The sequence below is a fragment of the Papio anubis genome, chromosome 20 (assembly GCF_008728515.1).
Source record: "Papio anubis isolate 15944 chromosome 20, Panubis1.0, whole genome shotgun sequence".
Taxonomy (NCBI): domain Eukaryota; kingdom Metazoa; phylum Chordata; class Mammalia; order Primates; family Cercopithecidae; genus Papio; species Papio anubis.
The window spans coordinates 10841292-10862009 of record NC_044995.1 but is presented as its reverse complement, the minus strand read 5'-3'; the positions used below and the strand labels follow the sequence as shown (position 1 = coordinate 10862009).

Sequence of the window (20718 nt, the reverse complement as noted above, 5' to 3'; positions counted from 1 at the left end):
CCGAGACCCTCCTGGCAGTTTTTTCTCCTCTCTGCAGACCTTCGGGTTACTTCCCCCACCCGTGTCTAGGACAGCAGGGCTGCGTTCTCATAGCTGTAGAACTTGGATGATAATTGATACCTGGGGAGTATCACTCAATGGCTCCTGCCTTTTGAAGCTACATTTAGAACCAAATTTAAAAAGAAAAAAAAAAAAAAAAAGTCGGGCTGTGCGCTGTGGAACACGCCTGTAATCCCAGCACTTTAGGAGGCCAAGGCATGGGAATCACCTGAGGTCAGGCATTTGAGACCAGCCTGTTCAACATGGCGAAACCCTGTCTCTACTAAAAATAAGAAAATTAGCTGGGCGGGGCCTGTAATCCCAGCTACTTGAGAGGCTGAAGAAGGATAACCACAGGAACCCGCAGAGGTTGCAGTAAACTGAGATGGCACCACTGCCCTCCAGCCTGGGCAACAGAGTGAAACTCCATCTCAAAAAACATAAATAAAAGAATAAAATTTTAAAAAAAATCTAGGCCAGCTGCAATGCAGTCACACCTGTAATCCCCAAATTTTGGGAGGCCGAGGCCAGTGGATCGCTTGAGCCCAGAGTTTGAGACCAGCCTGGGCAACATGGCAAAACCATATTTTATTACAAAAAAATAACCTATAAAAATTAGCCGGGCGTGGTGATGCGCTTGTAGTCCCAGCTACTCGGGAGGCTGATGTGGGAGCATCACTGGAGTCCAGGAGGTTGAGGCTGAGGGAACCATGGCTGCGAATTTCCTTCCAGCCTGGATGACAGAGCAAGACCCTGTCTCAAACAGAAAAAAGAAAAAATCTTTCTATGGTACGATCTCACTACCTGGAAATTTCGTAAGACTTTAATCCATTTTATGGAATGAGATAAGGAGTAGAGAAACTCCTACAGACAATAAACAGATTAGCGATGGCCAGGGGCTGGGGTGGGCGGGGCAGGAGGTAATTATTGATGAGGATGGCATTTCCTTTTGGGGTGATGCAATAATTCTGGAATTAGAAAGTGGTGATGGTTGCACAAAATAGTGCGTGTTCTTAAGTAAAAGTGATGAATTTTATAAATGTGTGTTTTACCAAAACAACATCATATCTTTGCAGGAGCTTAATTCTCATAGGATGTTTTACTGCCACCTCTTTCCTGCAGCAAATAAATATCCTGGGGTTATTTGTAGAATAATAGAAAACAGGTGCTGGGGACAATCGTAGGTTGTAACTATTAGTATTTTTCTCTAGCTTTTTGCGTAATTATGCCTAAGGGCTTTGCCTTGGTTCTTGTCTTGACGGGAAAACATAAAGAACTGACATTATTGTTGCATCAGATTCTAGGAGCTTCACGTACATATCCGATTTAATTTACAATCAAGAACAATGTTGTTCCAGTTGAAAGGAAACCCAGTTCCACCTCTGCATAATGATCCCTAGAGATCAGGATCCAGGGGAGCATTCAGATTTTACCCCAGAACATGTAGTCAGGTGTAGACACTGGAAGAATAGAGTGGCTTCATTTCCACAGTGCTGAGTCCGATGCCAATGGACAAGTGGGGTCCGGGATTGGGATGAGGGATTTGGAAGGGAGGGATAGGTAGAGTAGAAAGTTAAAATGGTCGGGCTCCTATGGTTTTTTTTTCCCTGCAGACTTCTGAACAAACCGTGAATCTATTACTGAGAAAAACCAGGGGCAGCCTGTGTAGCTAGGTCTCAAGTAGATACCGGCTACTGGAAGAGCTTGTTCAGAGGCGGATTGAAATATTCTCCAGTAGATATGGCTGCAAATCGCACACCCTCATGGGGTCAGAGAGAACCCTGCAACAGACCTAGGTCAGAGACTCCATGGTCTGTGGCATCCCCGGGAACTCAACTTGGAAATCACCACAGGAACCCTGAGACTTGGCACCTGAACTTCAGGTTGTTCAGCTGCTCGGAGGATTCGGACCCCATCCAGGCTCTGAGGAAACTCACTGAGCTGTGCCATCTGTGGCTGAGGCCCGACCTCCACACCAAAGAGCAGATCCTGGACATGCTGGTGATGGAGCAGTTCATGATCTCCATGCCCCAGGAGCTCCAGGTCTTAGTCAAGGTGAATCTGGACTGGGGCGGAGCTGCAAGACCTGGAGGACTCCATGGAATCACCAAGACTCCAAGAAATGGGGTGAGTGGGACCCTCCTGATTGGTGCAGGAATGGGCGCATGGATAGCCAAAGAATTCTCCAGTCTCAAAGACAGCAATAGCATTATTGCAAATCCCTGGTCTAGGAGATGGACAGGCAGAGGGAATACAGGGACCCACACACTGTGTGAGGCCAACATGAGAGAAAGACATTGGTAAAATATTACACCTGATGGAATGTAGGGAAGGAGGCATTAGGGTGAACTGAAGGGGGGCCCAGAAGTCCCATCCTGAGGCAGGGAAAGTGGTTAGTATCAGAGATGCAGGGATCTGTCTCCAGGTCCCCAAATGAGCCCCTAAGTTCTAACACAAGGTGAGCTGCCATTGGCCACTTGAGTTGTATTCACCCAGAATATTTCTCCTTGTCTTCTCTTTGGTTTAGAGACCCTTTCCTCCAAAGGATTCATATTTATGTACTTATCTAGAGAGAAAAATATTGAGACAGGATTGCTGTGTCCACAGAGCTGATTCTGCATCAGGAAGGCAGATTTGAACATTTATTACAGTCAAGTGTGAGCATTATGGCAGGACCCAGGGAATATGAGAGCTACTTTCTTTTTTTTTTTTTTTGAAACAGAGTCTCGCTCTGTCGCCCAGGCTGGAGTGCAGTGGCACAATCTCAGCTCACTACAACCTCCGTCTCCTGGGTTCACATCATTCTCCTGCCTCAGCCTCCCAAGTAGCTGGGATTATAGGCGCTCGCCACTAACCCCAGCTAATTTTTTGTATTCTTTAGTAGAGAGGGGGTTTCACCGTGTTAGCCAGGATGGTCTCGATCTCCTGACCTCATAATCTGCCCACCTCGGCCTCCTGAAGTGGTGGGATTACAGGTGTGAGCTATCGCGCCCAGCCATGAGAGCTACTTTCAAGTTCTCATAGTGAGTCTGATTGTCTTTTTTCCCTCTACAGTCTGTGGTCAACTTGCTCGGCAAAGAATATCTTATGCTGGACTCAGATGTCGAGATGGCTGAAGCCCCCGCCAGTGTCAGGGATGATCCGAGAGGCATGTCCAGCCAGCGGGCCTCCTCTGTGAACCAGATGCGTCCATGGAAAGGCCAGGCCCGCCGAGAGCTGCAGACCCTGCCCAGGGTCCCTGCACCGTCCAGGAGGCAGGTGAGTGTGTGAGGCCTTGGTGTCTGGGTGGAGGTGAGAGAAGGAACAGGAAGAAGTCGTGTGGCTGCTGGACTGATTGACAGATTTGGCACAGGACAAGATTAGAACCATTCCTATGTGGATATGGTAATACATCCCTGACATTCATTCCTGAGCCATCTCAGAGAGGGGAAACCCCACCTTACTTCCCTCTCCACCATGAGCTTTTAGCATTGAGGGGGTGGGGTAAGAAATCAGTCTCAGGAAGGAGGGAGGCAGCTGGGCATTGCATGAACAAGATCCCTTCCCCTACAGCCAGTTACTCCCAAAGACATTCCCATGCAATAATTCAGCAAGGGAACCTACTTTCTAAGCAGATTGTCACCCTTTAACTCTGGAGGAATATTTCAACTCAAGTGATTATACTCTCTGCATTGCCAGCGGCCATGTCTGAGATGCCCTTGCTCTGGCATTCCCGGGGTGGTGGGGTGCTAGTAGTAGATCTAGAGGGTGGAAGTGGGCCTCTGCTCTGGCATTGCAGCAGCGCCCTCCAGGAGGGGCATGCAGCCGTGAACGCTACTGGTGCCACAGGTGAGGGGCCTCCACTCCAGAGTCATGCCCCTTCCAGTCCTAGGGGCAGGGAGACGCTGGGTACTCTGGCAGGAAGAAATATGCCTAGAGAACCAAAGGGTGGAAACCACTCAGGCACAGGGATTGGATTTAGAATATGGAGGGGTGCACCAGGGGACAGACTCCAGACGGAGGCAGTGATGTTTACTGGGGGTGAGGCGGTGGTCCACAGGAAGTCTGCACATATTTCCACACCTGTGACATTAGAAGAGTTGGTGCATCCAGTCAGGAGGGGACAGACGTGTCTGTGCTTCCCCCGGTTTAGACACGGAGTCATTGCCTGGTTTTCCAAGGCTGTCAGGAGGAGGACTTCCACTGCCAAAGACTATTGTCAAGGAAAGGAGGTCCAAAGACTCTGAGACCCAAGCCGACCTTGGTGAAGGGTCTGAATGTAGACAGAAAGGAGAACCCAGGACTTACATCCCCAGAGCCTCAGCTTCCAAACGGTCCCAGTGAGTATGAAGACTTGACCCTGGCCATTAGCCCCTTCCTGGGTATGGGTCTTGGGGCCCAGCATTATCATGTCTGGGGAGGCACCAAACCAAAGCCTCCCACCCCACTCTCCAGAGACCTACGTCCAACGGTCTTAAATTCTTGATTATGGGAAGTTGTCAGCCAACACTGTGTGTTTAATGTAAATGAGTTTGGCAACTGAAAATGCCTTTATTAACTGTTGTGTGTGGAATCCCTTCTTCCAGCAGGTGTGGTGAGAGCAAAGGAGGGGAAGGAACCCCCAAAAAGAGCCTCTGTGGAAAATGTGGATGCCGACACACCTTCTGCCTGCGTTGTGGAGAGAGAAGCTTCGACTCACAGCGGGAACAGTGGAGAGCCTCTGAATCTGAGCAGTTCCAAACCAGACGCCTCCTCCATTTCCCAGGAAGAGCCTCAAGGAGATGTCACACCTGTGGGCAACAGAGAATCCCCGGGACAAGCTGAGATCAATCCAGTTCATTCCCCGGGCCCTGCGAGCCCAGCCAGTCACCCCAACGGCCAAGAAGCCAAGGCCCTGCCGTCCATTGTGTGTGACGTGTGCAATAAATCGTTTAAGTATTTTTCCCAGCTAAGCATCCACAGGAGATCACACACAGGAGAGAGACCCTTTCAATGCGATCTCTGTTGGAAGCGCTTCTTGCAGCCCTCCGACCTCCGAGTTCACCAGCGAGTCCACACTGGTGAGAGGCCCTACTCGTGTGATGTCTGCCAAAAGCGGTTTGCCCACGAGTCCACCTTACAGGGCCACAAGAGGATCCACACCGGGGAGAGGCCGTTCAAATGTAAATACTGCAGCAAAGTTTTCAGCCACAAGGGGAACCTGAACGTTCACCAGCGCACTCACTCCGGAGAGAAGCCCTACGAATGTCCCAAGTGTCAAAAGTCCTTCCGTCAGCTGGGGACGTTCAAGCGTCACCTGAAAACACACCAGGAAACCACCTCCCAGTGATTCCAGAGTCAGGTCCACATCCTGCACCCCAAGAGACAGTGACTGATGATTTTTCTCCAATGTTACCAGAGGACATATACACATAAAGCACTTGGTAGGAATTGCCCAGATGTTTGAGTAAATATTTATCCTCCCCTGTGAGTTTTGTTTTCTGTTTGATTATGTCTCTTGCTTTCTTATAGATTTATCTTAGTGTCGGTTGCTGTTTGTCTCCCAATGAGAGCACAAGTCTTACCATTTTCCAATATCTTATAAGAAAAAACTGAGCACAGTAGCACACAAGCGTAATCCCAGCTACTGGGGAGGCTGAGGCAGGAGGATTGCTTGAGTCCAAGGGTTTAAGTCCAGCCTGGGCAACATAGTGAGACTCCACTGCAACTCCACCTCCCGGGTTCAAATGTTCAAGGTCAAGCGATTCTCCTGCCTTAGCCTCCTGACTAGCTGGGATTACAGGCGCCCATCACCACGTCTGGCTAATTTCTATATTTTCAGTAGAGATGGGTTTTCACCATGTTGGCCAGGCTGATCTTGAACCCCTGACCTCAAGAGATCCACCCACCTCAGCCTCCCAAAGTGCTGGCATTACAGGTGTGAGCCACCATGCCCGACCTCCACCAGGAATTTATAATACTTATAAACTTAAATGATGCTAAAATATAGCTTCAAAATATGTAAACAACAAAAAAAAAAGGATCTAAAACTAATGAACGAATGAACAGGAAACAGGTCAGATATCCAGAAATTGCCAGAAATTAGAACTAAGGACCCTCTCATCAGGTAACTAAAGGAACTTAAAATTGTATTAGTCTTGTTCAGGCTGCAGAAGCAATGGTAGGCCTGTGACCCACAAATGATCCCACGTGGGATACATGCCTAGTGGAAAGTAAACACCCACCAGTCCTGAGAAGCTTCAGATCAGAAAGGGATTGTGCAATGGAACTTCCCAAACCCTGGGAATCTGACCAATTCTCTAGGTTTCAGAACATCCTGAGACAGACAAAGTTAAAAGATTCAGCATTATTGATTAAACCTTTGGAGCTGCTTATTTGCACATTGCTGATAATTTCAGCTGGCAGCTTAGTAACATAAGCTGGGATCCTCCGACTGCCCTCTGAAGTCTCGCCCATGGAGTGGACGTACTACCCAGGACTCGTTCCAACTGGGACTCCAGATGGCTGTTTCCAGATCTTCCCAGCACTGCTGGATCTGGATGTAGGTATTCTCCCCGGTTTGGTTAATACATATGTATGTATTTCCCTTTCCCCTTTTCTCATGTTAGCGTTTGCTAAGTTAACCCTTATACTCTTCTGCAAAGTTTTGATCATTAAACTTTTCTTTTGGCCAGGCATGGTGACTCGCGCCTATAATCCCAGCACTTTGGCAGGCCGAGGTGGGCGGATCACCTGAGGTCTGGAGTTTGAGACCAGCCTGACCAACATGGAGAAACCCCATATATACTAAACATACAAAATTAGCCAGGCATGGTGGTGCACGCCTGTAATCCCACCTACTCGGGAGGCTGAGGCAGGAAAATTGCTTGAACCTGGGAGACGGAGGTTGCAGTGAGCTGAGATCGCACCATTGCACTCCAGCCTGGACAACAACAGTGAAACTCCCGTCTCAAAAAAACAAAAAAGCAAAACAAAACAAAAAACTTTTCCTTTAACTGCATTTGAGTGTAACACTGTGGTTTCTTTGGCCTGTGAATTCTCAAACTCAAAACGAAAGTAAAACTTTCAGCAAAACAATAATCCAAAATGGACTGCCTCCAATAGGTTATAATTTCCCAGTCCCTCACCTGACTCTGTCATCCTGGATTTCCCAGTCCCACACCTGAGCCTATCATCCCGGATTCTGCTACCCCTAAAAAAATTCCCAGACTAATTAAAAAGGAAAAAATTGACTATTTGACAAGGAACATTTTGTTATCTCCATTCTGCTCCAAACTGCCTCTCCTCATTTTGAAGGAGACTCAGGTAGGTTGAAAGAATATGGAAGAGTAAGTATGCACTTTGAAGAATCTTTTCAAATCAAGACACAGACTCTCAGACTTAAGAGGGTTATTTGTATTATTCAATAGCTCGTGTGATAATTGGGACGATTCCAAAAGAACACAATCACTTTAAATGTGTTGCAGGAATATTCCCTGATTACCCCAGAACCTTCCAACTAGTCCTCGAGTTACTATTACTTTCATTAACGACACGTTATACTGACTCCAACGACGAATCAATAAAACCTAAGACACTCCAGAAGTTTTATAGAATAATTCAAATGCTTTACAATGTCTTCATGAGACCTGGGTATTTAACTTCAGGATCTTAGTCTCAACACAGGATACCTAGAAAGGGTTTCAGAGGGAACAGAAGGAGCTGGAGAAGAAGGATATGAATAGGGATTCAGAGACATCTATGACTTCAGGACATCTTCCTCCTTGGGAATTTTCTTGCTGAGCACGTCCAGATCTGTGGGAGAGAAAGAGGTAAACTTTGAATGGTTTTTCTCACTGTCACTCCCCAAACCAGGTTCTTGAGGCTGGGAATGAAAATGGGAAGGAAGATCTCTTTAGTTCATCTAAGATCCAACACCCTTTCCTTTTCCCTCTCTCTTTTCTTTTCCCCTTTTTTTTTTTTTTTCTTTGAGATGGAGTCTCGCTCCATCTCCCAGGCTGGTGCAGTGGCGCAATCTCAGCTCACTGCAACCTCTGCCTCCCAGGTTCAAGCGATTCTCCTGTCTCAGCCTCCCTAGTAGCTGTGATTACAGGTGCGTGCCACCACGCCCGGCTAATTTTAGTAAAAATGGGGTTTCACCACGTTGACCAGGATGGTCTCAAACTCCTGACCTCATGATCTGCATGCCTTGGCCTCCCAAAGTGCTTGGATTACAGGTGTGAGCCACTGCACCCAGCATATTTTTGTATTTTTAGTAGAGACAGGGTTTCACCATGTTGGCCAGGCTGGTCTCAAACTCCTGACCTTGTGATCTGCCCACCTTGGCCTCCCAACGTGCTGGGATTACAGGTGTGAGCCACTGCACCCAGCTAATTTTTGTATTTTTAGTAGAGATGGGGTTTCACCATGTTGGCCAGGCTGGTCTTGAACTCCTGACCTTAGGTAATCCGCCCACCACGGCCTCCCAAAGTGCTGGGATTACAGGCGTGAGCCACCGTGCCCGGCCTCTTCTTTCTACTTTCATCTGCCCACACATTTTCCCTTTCCGCCCCCATTTTAAGAAGGTACATGGTGGTGATGGGAGTTTTCAAGAATCAGAATGTAATCGAGGAGGTGGCCGGGCGCGGTGGCTCAAGCCTGTAATCCCAGCACTTTGGGAGGCCGAGATGGGCAGATCACAAGGTCAGGAGATCGAGACCATCCTGGCTAACACGGTGAAACCCCGTCTCTACTAAAAAATACAAAAAACTAGCCGGGCGAGGTGGCGGGTGCCTGTAGTCCCAGCTACTCGGGAGGCTGAGGCAGGAGAATGGCGTGAACCCGGGAGGCGGAGCTTGCAGTGAGCTGAGATCCAGCCACTGCACTCCAGCCTGGGCGACAGAGCGAGACTCGTCTCAAAAAAAAAAAAAAAAATGTAATCGAGGCGAGGATGGAAATTTGTGAATTCAGGGAGCATATCACACCCAGCACGGTCCAATACATGCTTCTGAAATGAATTAGTGCCGTTGAAATAAGGACATAGCGTCTCCAAGAATTAGGTTAGGATTGAAGAAGGAGATGAGGGTTGGGGTGAACTTCCAACTAAAGGAAGGCAGGAAAAGCTGGGGTTTGGGCATCTGCTGAGTTCATGATCGGGTGTGAAGGTGGCAGCTGAAGGCTGTGTTTGGATAGTTTAATTCATTGATTTAACAGATATTTACCAAGTACTTACTATGCGTCATGCATTGTGCTGGGCAGTGAACAATACAAAGGTCCCAGGCGTGGTGGCTCACGCCTGTAATCCCAGCACTTTGGGAGGCCGAGGCGGGCAGATCACCTGAGGTCAAGAGTTCAACACCAGCCTGGCTAACATGGCAAAACCCGGTCTCTACTAAAAATACAAAAATTAGCCAGGTGTGGTGGTGGGCGCCTATAATCCCAGCTACTCCAAAGGCTGAGGCAGGAGAATCGCTTGAACCTGGGAGGCGGAGGTTGCAGTGAGCCAAGATCACACCAGTTCATATCAGCCTGGGCAATAGAGAGAGACTCCTTAAAAAAAAAAAAAAAAAAAAGAATGAATGCTGGAAACAAAGATCTTATTTAGGAGAGAGGCTGATGTTAAAATTGAACCATGAGGCCAGGCGCGGTGGTTCATGCCTGTAATCCCAGCACTTTGGGAGGTCGAGGCAGGCAGATTACCTGAGGTCAGGAGTTCAGGACCAGCCTGGCCAACATGGTGAAACCCAGTATCTACTAAAAATACAAAAATTAGCTGGGCATGGTGGCGGGTGCCTGTAGTCTCAGCTACTCAGGAGGCTGAGGCAGGAGAATCGCTTGAACCCAGAAGGTGGAGGTTGCAGTCTGCCGAGATCGCACTATTGCACTCCAACCTGGGCGACAAGAGCAAAACTCCATCTCAAATAAATAAATAAATAAAATTGAACCAAAAGGTCAAAGTGAGGGGTTTGACGTCAATGCTGTAGCTGAAGCTAAGCTTAAGGGGGTGATACTGGGGGACATCAAGGTTGGGTGTGGGGTCCTAATTGCAAAAGTGCTAGATGCAGGCTGGGAAATGAGAGTTGGAGCATGATGTGGGATGGGCGGTGAAGGAATAGAGGTGAAAGGAGCGGTCGAGGCCGGGATGGGAATTCACCATCAAGGCTGAGTGGTTGGGTAGGGGCTGTGGTTACAGGTGAGGAGGTCCCTCGTTTGTTCCAGTTTCGTCCCTTTCTTCCTTTACCCTCAAAGCTCTGCCTGCCACTTCCTTGCTCCCCCTCTCCTGTTGGTGTCTCTCTTCTGTGTTTCCTGGCTTTACCTCCAATCTCCGGTTTGGCAAACGTCTCCATCACGTTCCTCTTGGAGGGCTGCGGAGGGTGGGAATAGGGGAGCCCATCTAGAAACAAAGATACAACATTCACACAGATGTTCGTAGTTATAAGTGGCAGCTGAAGGATGAGAACACACAGACACAAAGACGGGAACAACAGACACTGGGTCCTTCCCGAGGGTGGAGTGGGGGGAGGAGGGAAAGGAGCAGGAAGAATAACGATTGGGAACTCGGCTTAGTACCTGGGTGATGAAATAATCTGTACAACAAACCCCGTGACACAAGTTTTCCTATATAACAAACCTGCACAGGCACCCCCGAACCTAAAATAAAAGTTTAAAAAATAAATAAGGCTGGGCGCAGTGGCTCATGCCTGTAATCCCAGCACTTTGGGAGGCTGAAGGGGGCAGATCTCCAGAGGTCAGGAGTTCGAGGCCAGCCTGGCCAACATGGTAAATCCCATCTCTACTAAAAATACAAAAATGAGCCAGGCACGGTGGTGGGTGCCTGTAATCCCAGCTACTCGGGAGGCTGAGGCAGGAGAATCACTTGTACCTGGGAGGTGGAGGTTGCAGTGAGCTGAGATCGTACCATTGTACTCCAGCCTGGGTGACAGAGTAAGACTCCGTCTCAAAAAAATAAAATAAAATAAAATAAAATAAAATAAAGTAAAATAATGATGCCTTTATGACATTCAGCTTTAGAGCTTTATAGTATGCAACATGGTTTCACTTCCCTTATTTTTCTGGACACTTATGGCACTTCACGGTTCTCAGCCAGGAGTGGTTTTGCCCTGTGGTGATTTGGCTGTGTCTGGAGACATTTTTGATAGTCACAATTGGGAACAGGAGCCAGTCACAGTGGTTCACACCTGTAATCCCAGCACTTTAGGAGGCCAAAGTGGGTGGATCACTTGAGGTCAGGAGTTCGAGACCAGCCTGGCCAACATGGTGAAACCCTGTCTCTACTAAAAATACAAAATTCAGCCAGCTATGGTGACACATGCCTGTAATCCCAGCTACTCAGGAGGCTGAGGCAGGAGAATCACTTGAACCCGGGAGGCGGAGGTTGCAGTGAGCCAAAACTGTGCCATTGCACTCCAGGCTGGGCGACAGAGAGAGACTGTCTCAAAGAAAAAAAAACAAAAAAAAAATTGGGAATAAGGAATGTGACTAGTGTGTAAAGAGTAGAACCCATGGGCGCTGCTAAACATCCTATGATGCACAGGAGTGACCCCCACACCAAAGAATTATCCAGCCCCCAGTGTCAGCTGTGCTAGAGTTGAGAAGCCATGCCCTAAATTCTCTTAGTTTCCCACGTTTGTCAGGAGACAAGGATGAGGAAGCTTAGCTGAGGTCACATGTCACATTCACATTGTGAACGTTCAACTGTCCAGACCCCTATGCACCTCCATGATTCTGTCCTTCGAGATGTAGAATGGGAAGCAGAGGGGAACCTCAGAAAGATTATTTGGTCACACGAGAAGACAAGATACGGGGATTAGGGATAAGCAAAGACATGGTGGACAGGAAGCTTGCAAGGATAAATATTGACTATAACAGCTGTGACCCATTTCATTTCTTTTCTTTTTTTTTTTTTTTTTTTTTTTTCCTTTTTGAGATGGAGCCTCTGTTGCCCAGGCTGGAGTGCAGTGGCGCCATCTTAGCTCATCTCAGCTCACTGCAACCTCTGCCTCCCGGTTCAAGTGATTCTCCTGCCTCAGCCTCCGGAGTAGCTGGGATTACAGGCGCCTGCCACCACACCCAGCTGATACTTGTATTTTTAGTGCAGACGGGGTTTCACCATGTTGGCCAGGCTGGTCTTGAACTCCTGACCTCAGGTGATTCACCTGCCTCGGCCTCCCAAAGTGCTGGGATGACAGGCGTGAGCCACCGCGCCCGGCTGACCCATTTCATTTCCACCATATGCCAGACACTTCTAGGAAATTCATGTGCATTTTCTCGCTGAGTCATACAACTAAATCATGAGATTATTCCATTTATGTCATTTCCGCGTGGAGGAATTTTGTGCGGTCCAATGCAAAGGGAAAATAAGGGGCCCGTGGTTCAGACAGGATTCAGAATCTTAACTTGGTAACAAAAGAACATTAAACCAATCTGGGGCTCCAGGTGACGGCACAGAAGCTTGAAAGAAATGCATCACTTGCTCAGGGCTCCCCAAATAGTAAGCGGCAGGGGGAGGGCTGGAGTTCACATCTCCCAGTTTCCAAAGCCAGGAGAGAGCCGGCAGGGGAGGATCCGGGAGAAGACGTCTAACTCCCCGTTCACTCACCGATGGCCTTCCACAGGTCTAGGATCTCAAGGGCTGTCTCCCTCTTCCGGTCTTGGTCACCCATTTGGGGAAGGTGGAGGACTGGGTGGGGATGGAGAGAGCAAGACCAGGTGGTCGGTTAAGCAGAACTGAAATAACACATAATCCAGCAATTCAATAGCACGGCTCACTCAACACAGTCCCTCCACCAAGCCTGTCAGACCGGGTGCGTGTTGACCATCCCTACCTATCAGTGGGGAAATTGTGTAGCTGCAAGTGGAGTCACTTGCTCAAAATTACACTGTTGTTGCCAGGCGTGGTGGCTCAAGCCTATAATCCCAGCACTTTGGGGGACTGAGATGGGCGGATCACGAGGTCAGGAGATCGAGACCATCCTGGCTAACACAGTGAAACCCTGTCTCTACTAAAAATACAAAAAACTAGCCAGACGTGGTGATGTGCACCTGTAGTCCCAGCTACTCGGGAGGCTGAGGCAGGAGAATGGTGTGAACCCGGGAGGCAGAGTTTGCAGTGAGCCAAGATTGCACCACTGCACTCCAGCCTGGGCCACAGAGCAAGACTCCGTCTCAAAAAAAAAAAAAAAAAATTACACTGCTGCTAATGGCAGGACTGGGGCTTGAACCCACCTAGGTCTGGGTCCACATCTCACGTTCATTTCTGCTCCTGCCACACTGTGTCTGGAGCCTGGGTTTCCCTAAATGAAGCTCAAACTGAAACCGACCTTGAGCACCGCAGGAATCTCGGTATTTTAGGGATGTAATGGTCACTGCGCAGCACGTGGCCATGGGCACACCTAGTGCCCAGGGAAGATGCAAGTGGGGGGAATGGGGAGAGACAAATGGAGGAAAAGAGAAAAAAAGTTGCTGGGCACTGTGGCTCACGCCTGTAATCCCAGCAGTCTGGGAGGCTGAGGCGGGGGGATCACCTGAAGTCGGGAGTTCGAGACCAGTCTGACCAACATGGAGAAACCCCGTCTCTACTAAAAATATGAAAGTAGCCAGGGGTGCGTTGTGGCACAAGCGTGTAATCCCAGCTACTTGGGAGGATGAGGCAGGAGAATTGCTTGAACCCGGGAAGCAGAGGTTGCTATAAGCGGAGATTGGTGCCACTGCACTCCAGCCTAGATAACAAGAGCGAAACTCCGTTTCAAAAAAAAAAAAAAAAAAGAGAGAGAGAAACAAAGAATAGCAGCTAATCGTTACACAGCACCCACTACACACCAGCTATTGTTCTATTAATAACTCAATCCTCACAACATTCTAGGATGTAAGGGCCATCATTACAACCACTGTCACAGATAAGAAAACTGAGGCATAGGGAGATCAAGGTTGCAGCCAGGTGCGGTGGCTCATGCCTGTAATCCCAGCACTTTGGGAGGCCGAAAGCAAGTGGATCACCTGAGGTCAGGAGTTCGAGACCAGACTGGCCAACATGGTGAAACCCCGTCTCTACTAAAACTGCAAAAATTAGCCGGGCACGGTGGTGGGCACCTGTAATCCCAGCTACTCAGGAGACTGAGTTCAATCGCTTGAACTATGCAGGAGGCAGAAGTTGCAGTCAGTCGAGATTGCACCATTGCACTCCAGCCTAGCAACACAGCGAGACTCTGTTAAAAAAAAAAAAAAAAGGGCCGGGCGCTGTGGCTCAAGCCTGTAATCCCAGCACTTTGGGAGGCCGAGACGTGCGGATCACGAGGTCAGGAGATCAAGACCATCCTGGCTAACACGGTGAAACCCCGTCTCTACTAAAAATACAAAAAAAATTAGCCGGGTGAGGTGGCGGGTGCCTGTAGTCCCAGCTACTCGGGAAGCTGAGGCAGGAGAATGGCGTGAACCCGGGAGGCGGGGCTTGCAGTGAGCTGAGATCCGGCCACTGCACTCCAGCCTGGGCGACAGAGGGAGACTCCGTCTCAAAAAAAAAAAAAGAGAGAGAGAGAGAGAGAGAGACAGCGAGAGAGAGATCAAGTTTGCAAACCAAGCAAGGGGCAGAGCTGGGATTTGGGCCCAAGGCTTTGGCTCCAGAGTCCACACACCCATCACTCTGCTTAGACACCCTCCAGACAGATCTGCAAATAAATCCATGGGCCTCTGTGAATGTGGGTGAGGGTCTTCACCAGTCACAAACTCACTGCCGGCAGCAACCAGGCAGACTCAGGCAGACTCAGGCCAGGGATGGAGAGCTGAGTGCAGCCTCACTCACCGGGACCCAGAAGGTAGCCAGCACTATTGAGGGTCCAGCCTCCTCGTCCCTGGAGAGAGATGTAGAAATCAACACTCAAGCAGACAGAAAGGAGGGCAGGCGTCCCACAGGTCCGGGTGACGTGGTTCGTCCTACCACTTTCCCACTAGGCTGTGGAGCAGGTTCATTTTAATCCCCATTTCACCGATGAGGAAATTGAGGACTTCTTAAGACAAAACCACTTTTCCTGGAAAGAAAGCTCAAAAGGTTCTGCTGTGAGAGGAGAAAGGTGATTACCAGGGGCTGGGGGAAAGGAGAAAAGGGGAATTGTTCCTCAACAAGTATAATTTCAGTTATGCAAGACGAAGAAGTCCTAGATATCTACGGCATGACGTGCCTACAGCCAGCAATACGGTGTTGTGCACTTCAAAGATATGTTAAGCCCGGGCTTGTAATCCCAGCATTTGGGGAGGCCAAAGCAGAAGGATGGCTTGAGAACAGGAGTTCGAGGCCAGTCTGGGCAACATGGAGAAACCCTCTCCTCTACAAAAAATACAAAAATTAGGCCAGATGTGGTGACTCTCTCCTGTAGTTCACAGGATCACTTGTGCCCAGGAGGCTGAGGCTACAGTGAGCTAGGATTTCACCCCTGCAGGTCCAGGAGTTCGAGACCAGCCTGGCAAGACCCCGTCTCAATACTAAAAATAAATAAAAATATGAGGCTGGAGCGTAATGACCAGGCTACTTGGGAGGCTAAGGCAGGAGAACCGACTTGACATCACAAGGAGACCTGGAGCGTTGCAGTGAGGCAGTGATGGATATGTTCAGTACCCTGGCTGTGGTGATAGTTTCACCGGTGTACGCATAGCTCCAAACTCATCAAGATGTATACATTAAATGTGCGCATTTTATGCATATTAATTATAGCATAATAAAGCTTTAAAGAAGCACCACGGTAAATTCTTTACCTGTGGAGGATATGGTCACAGGCCATCAAGTCCCTTTGAGGATGATAATGCCTGACATTGTGGGCTTACCCTACGCCAGCATCTGTTCTAAGCAGGACTGGCTACCGAATTTGTGGGGCCCAGTGCAAAGAGAAAATATGGGGCCCATTGTTCAAAAAGGATTCAGAATTTCAAGCTGGTGACAACAGAACATTCAACCAAGCTCGGGCCCCAGGGAGCGGCACAGGTTGCGCACCCACGAAGCCAGCTCTAGTTTCAAGCTCTTGATATATTTATTTAACGAATCCTCCCAACAACCCTAGTACGTAAACTTATATTAGCTTCATTAGAAAGAGGCTCTTCCTCCAACAACCCTAGTAGGTAAACTTGTTATTAGCTTCATTAGAAAGAGGCTCTTGGCCGGGCGCGGGGGCTCACGCCTGTAATCCCAGCACTTTGGGAGGCCGAGGCAGGCAGATCATGAGGTCAGGAGATCGAGACCATCCTGGCTAACACGGTGAAACCCCGTCTCTACTGAAAATGCAAAAAATTAGCCAGGCGTGGTGGTGGGTGCCTATAGTCCCAGCTACTCGGGAGGCTGAGGCAGGAGAATGGCGTGAACCCAGGAGGCAGAGCTTGCAGTGAGCTGAGATCATGCCACTGCACTCCAGCCTGGGTGACAGAACTAGACTCCGTCTCAAAAAAAAGAAAAAAAAAAAAAGAAAAAGAAAAAAAGAAAGAGCCTATTGAGGCCTGGAAAGATTCGGCAAATTGCACCAAATTGCAACACACTAAGAAGCACAGCTGGGACTCAAACCCAGGCAGACTTCAGACTCTTTTTTTTTTTTTTCGAGATGGAGTCTTGCGTCTCACTCTGTCACCCAGACTGGAGTGCAGTCGTGTGATCTTGGCTCACTGCAACCTCTGCCTCCTGGGTTCGAGCAATTCTCCTGCCTCAGCCTCCCGAGCAGCTGGGCTTACAGGCACCTGACACCAGGCCCAGCTAATTTTTGTATTTTAAATAGAGACAGGGTTTCGCCATGTTGGCCAGGCTGGTCTCAAACTCCTGACCTCAGGTGATCCGCCTGCCTCGGCCTCCCAAAGTGCTGGGATGACAGGCGTGAGCCACCATGTCCGGCTGGTAGACTCCGGACTCTTAAGGAGGATGTGCACTGAATGTTTAAGCCACAGTGTTCCACTCTGTAAGATGGGAAGTAGCAAAATAGAACCAACTGCAAAGGGTTGTGCGGTAGAATCAGCTAATTCACATCAAGCGTTTCAAACAACACCCAAGCGCCGAGAAAACCCTCCACACCTATTAGCTCTTGTCAAAACTCCTCGGACATCCCTATGGGATGGATTCCGTTATCCCTTAGTTATATAGAAAAAAAGGAGGCTCAAAGAAACGCTTATCCCTTAGTTATATAGGAAAACAGGAGGCTCAAAGAAACAAATAGGTGGCTCAAGGGCCAAGCCAGCACCTGGAGGAGAGCTGCTATGTCAACTCAGGGCAGCTGAATGTCAAGCCATAGTCCTCTTTTTTGTTGTTGTTGTTGTTGTTAGCATTTCTTTTCTTTTTTTTTTTTTTGGCTTTTTTGGTTTTTTGTTTTTGTTTCTGTTTGAGGCAGGGTCTTGCTCTTTCGCCCAGGCTGGAGTACAGTGGCACCATCTCGGCTCATTGCAACCTCAGCCTCCTGGGTTCAAGCAATTCTCATGCCTCAGCCTCCCATGTAGCTGGGATTACAGTCACACAAGACCATACCCAGCTAACTTTTTTTTTTTTTTAAGAGATGAAGGTTCTCACTATGTTGCCCAGGCTGTACTATGTTGCCCAGGCTGGTCTCGAACTCCTGAACTCAAGCAATTCTCTAATCTTGGTCTCTCAAAGTACTGGGATTACAGGAGTGAGCCATTGGGCCTGGCCGCTTTTTTTTTTTTTTTTTTTGTGGCCGGATCTCGGCTCACTGCACGCTCCACCTCCCGGGTTTACGCCATTCTCCTGCCTCAGCCTCCCGAGTAGCTGGGACTACAGGCGCCCGCCACCTCGCCCGGCTACGTTTTCGTATTTTTTAGTAGAGACGGGGTTTCACCGTGTCAGCCAGGATGGTCTCGATCTCCTGACCTCGTGATCCGCCCGTCTCGGCCTCCCAAAGTGCTGGGATTACAGGCTTGAGCCACCGCGCCCGGCCTTTTTTAATTGACAGAGAAAAACTGCATTTTAAATACAAGCATGGTGCACAACATGTGTGGAAATATGGCTACATTGCTGAGTGACTCCATCAAGCTAATTACCCTCTGCATTACATCATGTGCTTAGCTTTCTTGTGGTGAGAACACTTAACATCCATCTACTCTCTTAGCAATTTTCAAGTTAATAACGTTGTTATTAACAACAGCCACCAGGCTGTACCAGAGATCTCCCTTATTCCCCCTGTCTAACTGAAACTGTGTATCCCTGGACCAACATCTCTTAATTATTTAATCCTCTTGGCTAAATAATGAGAGCTGCCTGCCATCTGAGTTAGCTGTTAACTCTCACAGTGCTGGAATTGGACAAAGAAGATCCACTCAGAGACCAGAGAGGTTAGGCAATGTGCCTGAAATCACGCAGCTAGAAAGCCACAGATCCCAAATTTCAAACTCAACCCAGGCTCTATAGCCCGTGCTGTGGAGGTGTGCGATCAGAGGTTTTCAAAGTGTCGTCCCAGACTGCGTGCCATGGCCGACACCTGTAATCCCAGTACTTTGGGAGGCCAAGGCGGGTGGATCACTTGAAGCCAGGAGGTCAGGAGTTCAAGATCAGCCTAGCCAACATAGCGAAACTCCATCTCTTCTCCTTCTTCTTTTTTTTTGAAACGGAGTCTCGCTCGGTCACACAGGCTAGTGTGCAGTGGCACAATCTCAGCTCACTGCAACCTCCGCCTGCCAGGTTCAAGCGATTCTCCTGCCTCAGCCTCCCGAGTAGCTGGAACTACAGGTGCCCGCCACCACACCCAGCTAATTTTTGTATTTTTAGTAGAGATGGGGTTTCACCATGTTGGCCAGAATGGTCTCGATCTCCTGACCCCGTGATCCACCCACCTCGGCCTCCCAAAGTGCTGGGAATATAGGCATGAGCCACTGCGCCTGGCCCATCTCTTCTAAAAGTACAAAAATTAGCCAGTTGTGGTGGCAGGCACCTGTAGTCCCAGCTACTCGAGAGGCCAAGGCAAGAGAATAGTTTGAACCTCGGAGGTGGAGGTTGCAGTGAGCCGAGATCACGCCACTGCACTCCAGCCTGGGCGACAGAGGCAAGACTGAGACTCTGTCTCAAACAAGCAAACAAACAAAAAACCAACAACGACAACCAGGTGTGGTCCCAGGACCAGCTCCTACCCTAGACTCACCCAATCAGAAACCCTGGGGATGGGTCCAGGTATTACTTTCAGCCTCCTTCCAGCTAATTCTCACACAGGCTGAAAAACAGGCGTGAAAGGCACCCACCTCTGAAGGCATATTTTTGCATCTCTGAGCAATGCTCATCATGAGGAGGTTTTAGCTTTGGGCACCCTGAACCCTGACTCTGTATTTTTCACCCATACTCTGCTCTATCCCCACAGCCAAGATGAGGTCAGTGTCTGACTTTCTCCTCATATTTTCAGGACTTGAGCTTCTTCCCCAGGAACCCCTGACGCAAGCCAGGAGCATTTTTAAAAACTCTTCCCAGAGGGCAAGGGATTTGGGGATGCCGTTGTTTCCGAGGAACTTAGGGAGGCGTTACCTGGTGGGCAGGCGCGGATGCTGGAGTCTCTGCCAGGCTCAGCAAGAGGACGAGGAGGAGGACCAGGGGGACGGAGGGAGCCATCGAAGGCAGGACGACAGATGCCTACAGCTGCGGAACACGCTGCAAGGAGAGAGCAGCCAGTCATTTTCTGAAGCAGGAGGCCAGGTGCATTTCCGACAAGGACAGAGGAATTTATTTTTTAGCTTTATGGAGGCATCATTGAGATACAAAAGTGGTGCATATTTAATGCACACATCTCGAGGAGTCTGGGCGTGTGCAAGCAACCATAATACCATTGCCGCAACCAAGGAACTAAAACCTATTCATCACCTCCAGAAATTGCCCTGTGCTCTTCAATGATTTTCTTTCGGGTAGAGCCCTTCACCTGCCATCTCTCCTACTTTACTGTTTTTTGTTTGTTGTGTTTTTGTTTTTGTTTGTTTGTTTAATGGAGTTTCTCTCTTGTTTGCTTGTTTGTTTGTTTGTTTAATGGAGGTTCTCTCTTGTTGTCCAGGCTGGAGTGCAATGGCACGATCTCGGCTCACTGCAACCTCTGCCTCCTGGGTTCAAGCGATTCTCCTGCCTCAGCCTCCAGAGGAGCTGGGATTACAGGCACCCGTCACCATGCCCAGTTAATATTTGTATTATTAGTAGAGACGGGGTTTCACCATATTGGCCAGGCTGGTCTCAAACTCCTGATCTCAAGTGATCCGCCCGCCTTGGCCTCCCAAACTGCTGGGATTACAGGCATGGGCCACCACCTGTAATCAACAGAGTGAGACTCTGTCCCAAAAAAAAAAAAAAAAAAAGAGAGAATTCCAGGGGAATTAACCCTCTACTTGCCCCATCATCGGATTGAACCCGCCTGGTCCTCCAGTACCCATGCCTTCTGCCCCACTGCCTCCACCACTCCATCTTTGAACCTTTCCATCCCCTTACCTGCCCCTCACCTTTTCCCTGCCACCAATGCCTGGATTTCTTCTGTTATTGTCATCCCTTCGCGCCCCCCATCACTCTCCCAGGAGCCCCTCACTCCCTCCAGCCCTTGGCCCTTCTGGCCTAGGCTCTCACCTCGGTGCAGCTGGCAGCTCTCTGCAGCTCTCTCTGGCTCTGGGCTCCAGTGCCTGGACTCTTTCACGCCCCCTGAGCTTTTATGCCTTCTGAGGAGACAATAGAAGGGAGGGGGGAAAGGGAGGGGATTGGAAGAAGGGAGG

General features: G+C 49.1%; 2 protein-coding genes across 2 annotated transcripts; one reads left to right on the top strand and one right to left on the bottom strand.

Annotated features, from left to right (window-relative positions):
* The first annotated feature begins 976 nt into the window (after window positions 1–976).
* ZSCAN5B (zinc finger and SCAN domain containing 5B) lies at window positions 977–5714 on the top strand. The gene is made up of 4 exons (XM_017952032.3): window positions 977–2166; window positions 3094–3297; window positions 4208–4358; window positions 4605–5714. Exons 1-4 carry the CDS (start codon window positions 1780–1782, stop codon window positions 5345–5347), a joined length of 1485 nt encoding a protein of 494 aa, XP_017807521.2. The 5' UTR covers window positions 977–1779; the 3' UTR covers window positions 5348–5714.
* Window positions 5715–7253: 1539 nt separating this feature from the next.
* Window positions 7254–20000, bottom strand: GALP (galanin like peptide). Its single transcript, XM_021931468.2, has 5 exons — window positions 19502–20000; window positions 14816–14864; window positions 12617–12697; window positions 10313–10390; window positions 7254–7812 (listed from the first exon to the last, which is right to left on the bottom strand). Exons 1-5 carry the CDS (start codon window positions 19583–19585, stop codon window positions 7757–7759), a joined length of 348 nt encoding a protein of 115 aa, XP_021787160.1. The 5' UTR covers window positions 19586–20000; the 3' UTR covers window positions 7254–7756.
* Window positions 20001–20718: the final 718 nt, after the last annotated feature.

Bases quoted from the DNA above. Each gene is read 5' to 3' on its own strand.
- GALP (XM_021931468.2), bottom strand. From the start codon at position 19,585: ATGGCTCCCTCCGTCCCCCTGGTCCTCCTCCTCGTCCTCTTGCTGAGC. The intron at 10,391-12,616 runs GTGAGTGAACGG...CTTTGTTTCTAG, and splicing joins AGACCTGTGGAAGGCCATCG to ATGGGCTCCCCTATTCCCAC. The intron at 7,813-10,312 runs GTAAAGCCAGGA...TCTCTCCCACAG, and splicing joins TGCCAAACCGGAGATTGGAG to ATCTGGACGTGCTCAGCAAG.
- ZSCAN5B (XM_017952032.3), top strand. From the start codon at position 1,780: ATGGCTGCAAATCGCACACCCTCATGGGGTCAGAGAGAACCCTGCAAC. The intron at 2,167-3,093 runs GTGAGTGGGACC...TTCCCTCTACAG, and splicing joins CCAAGACTCCAAGAAATGGG to TCTGTGGTCAACTTGCTCGG. The intron at 4,359-4,604 runs GTGAGTATGAAG...CCCTTCTTCCAG, and splicing joins TCAGCTTCCAAACGGTCCCA to CAGGTGTGGTGAGAGCAAAG.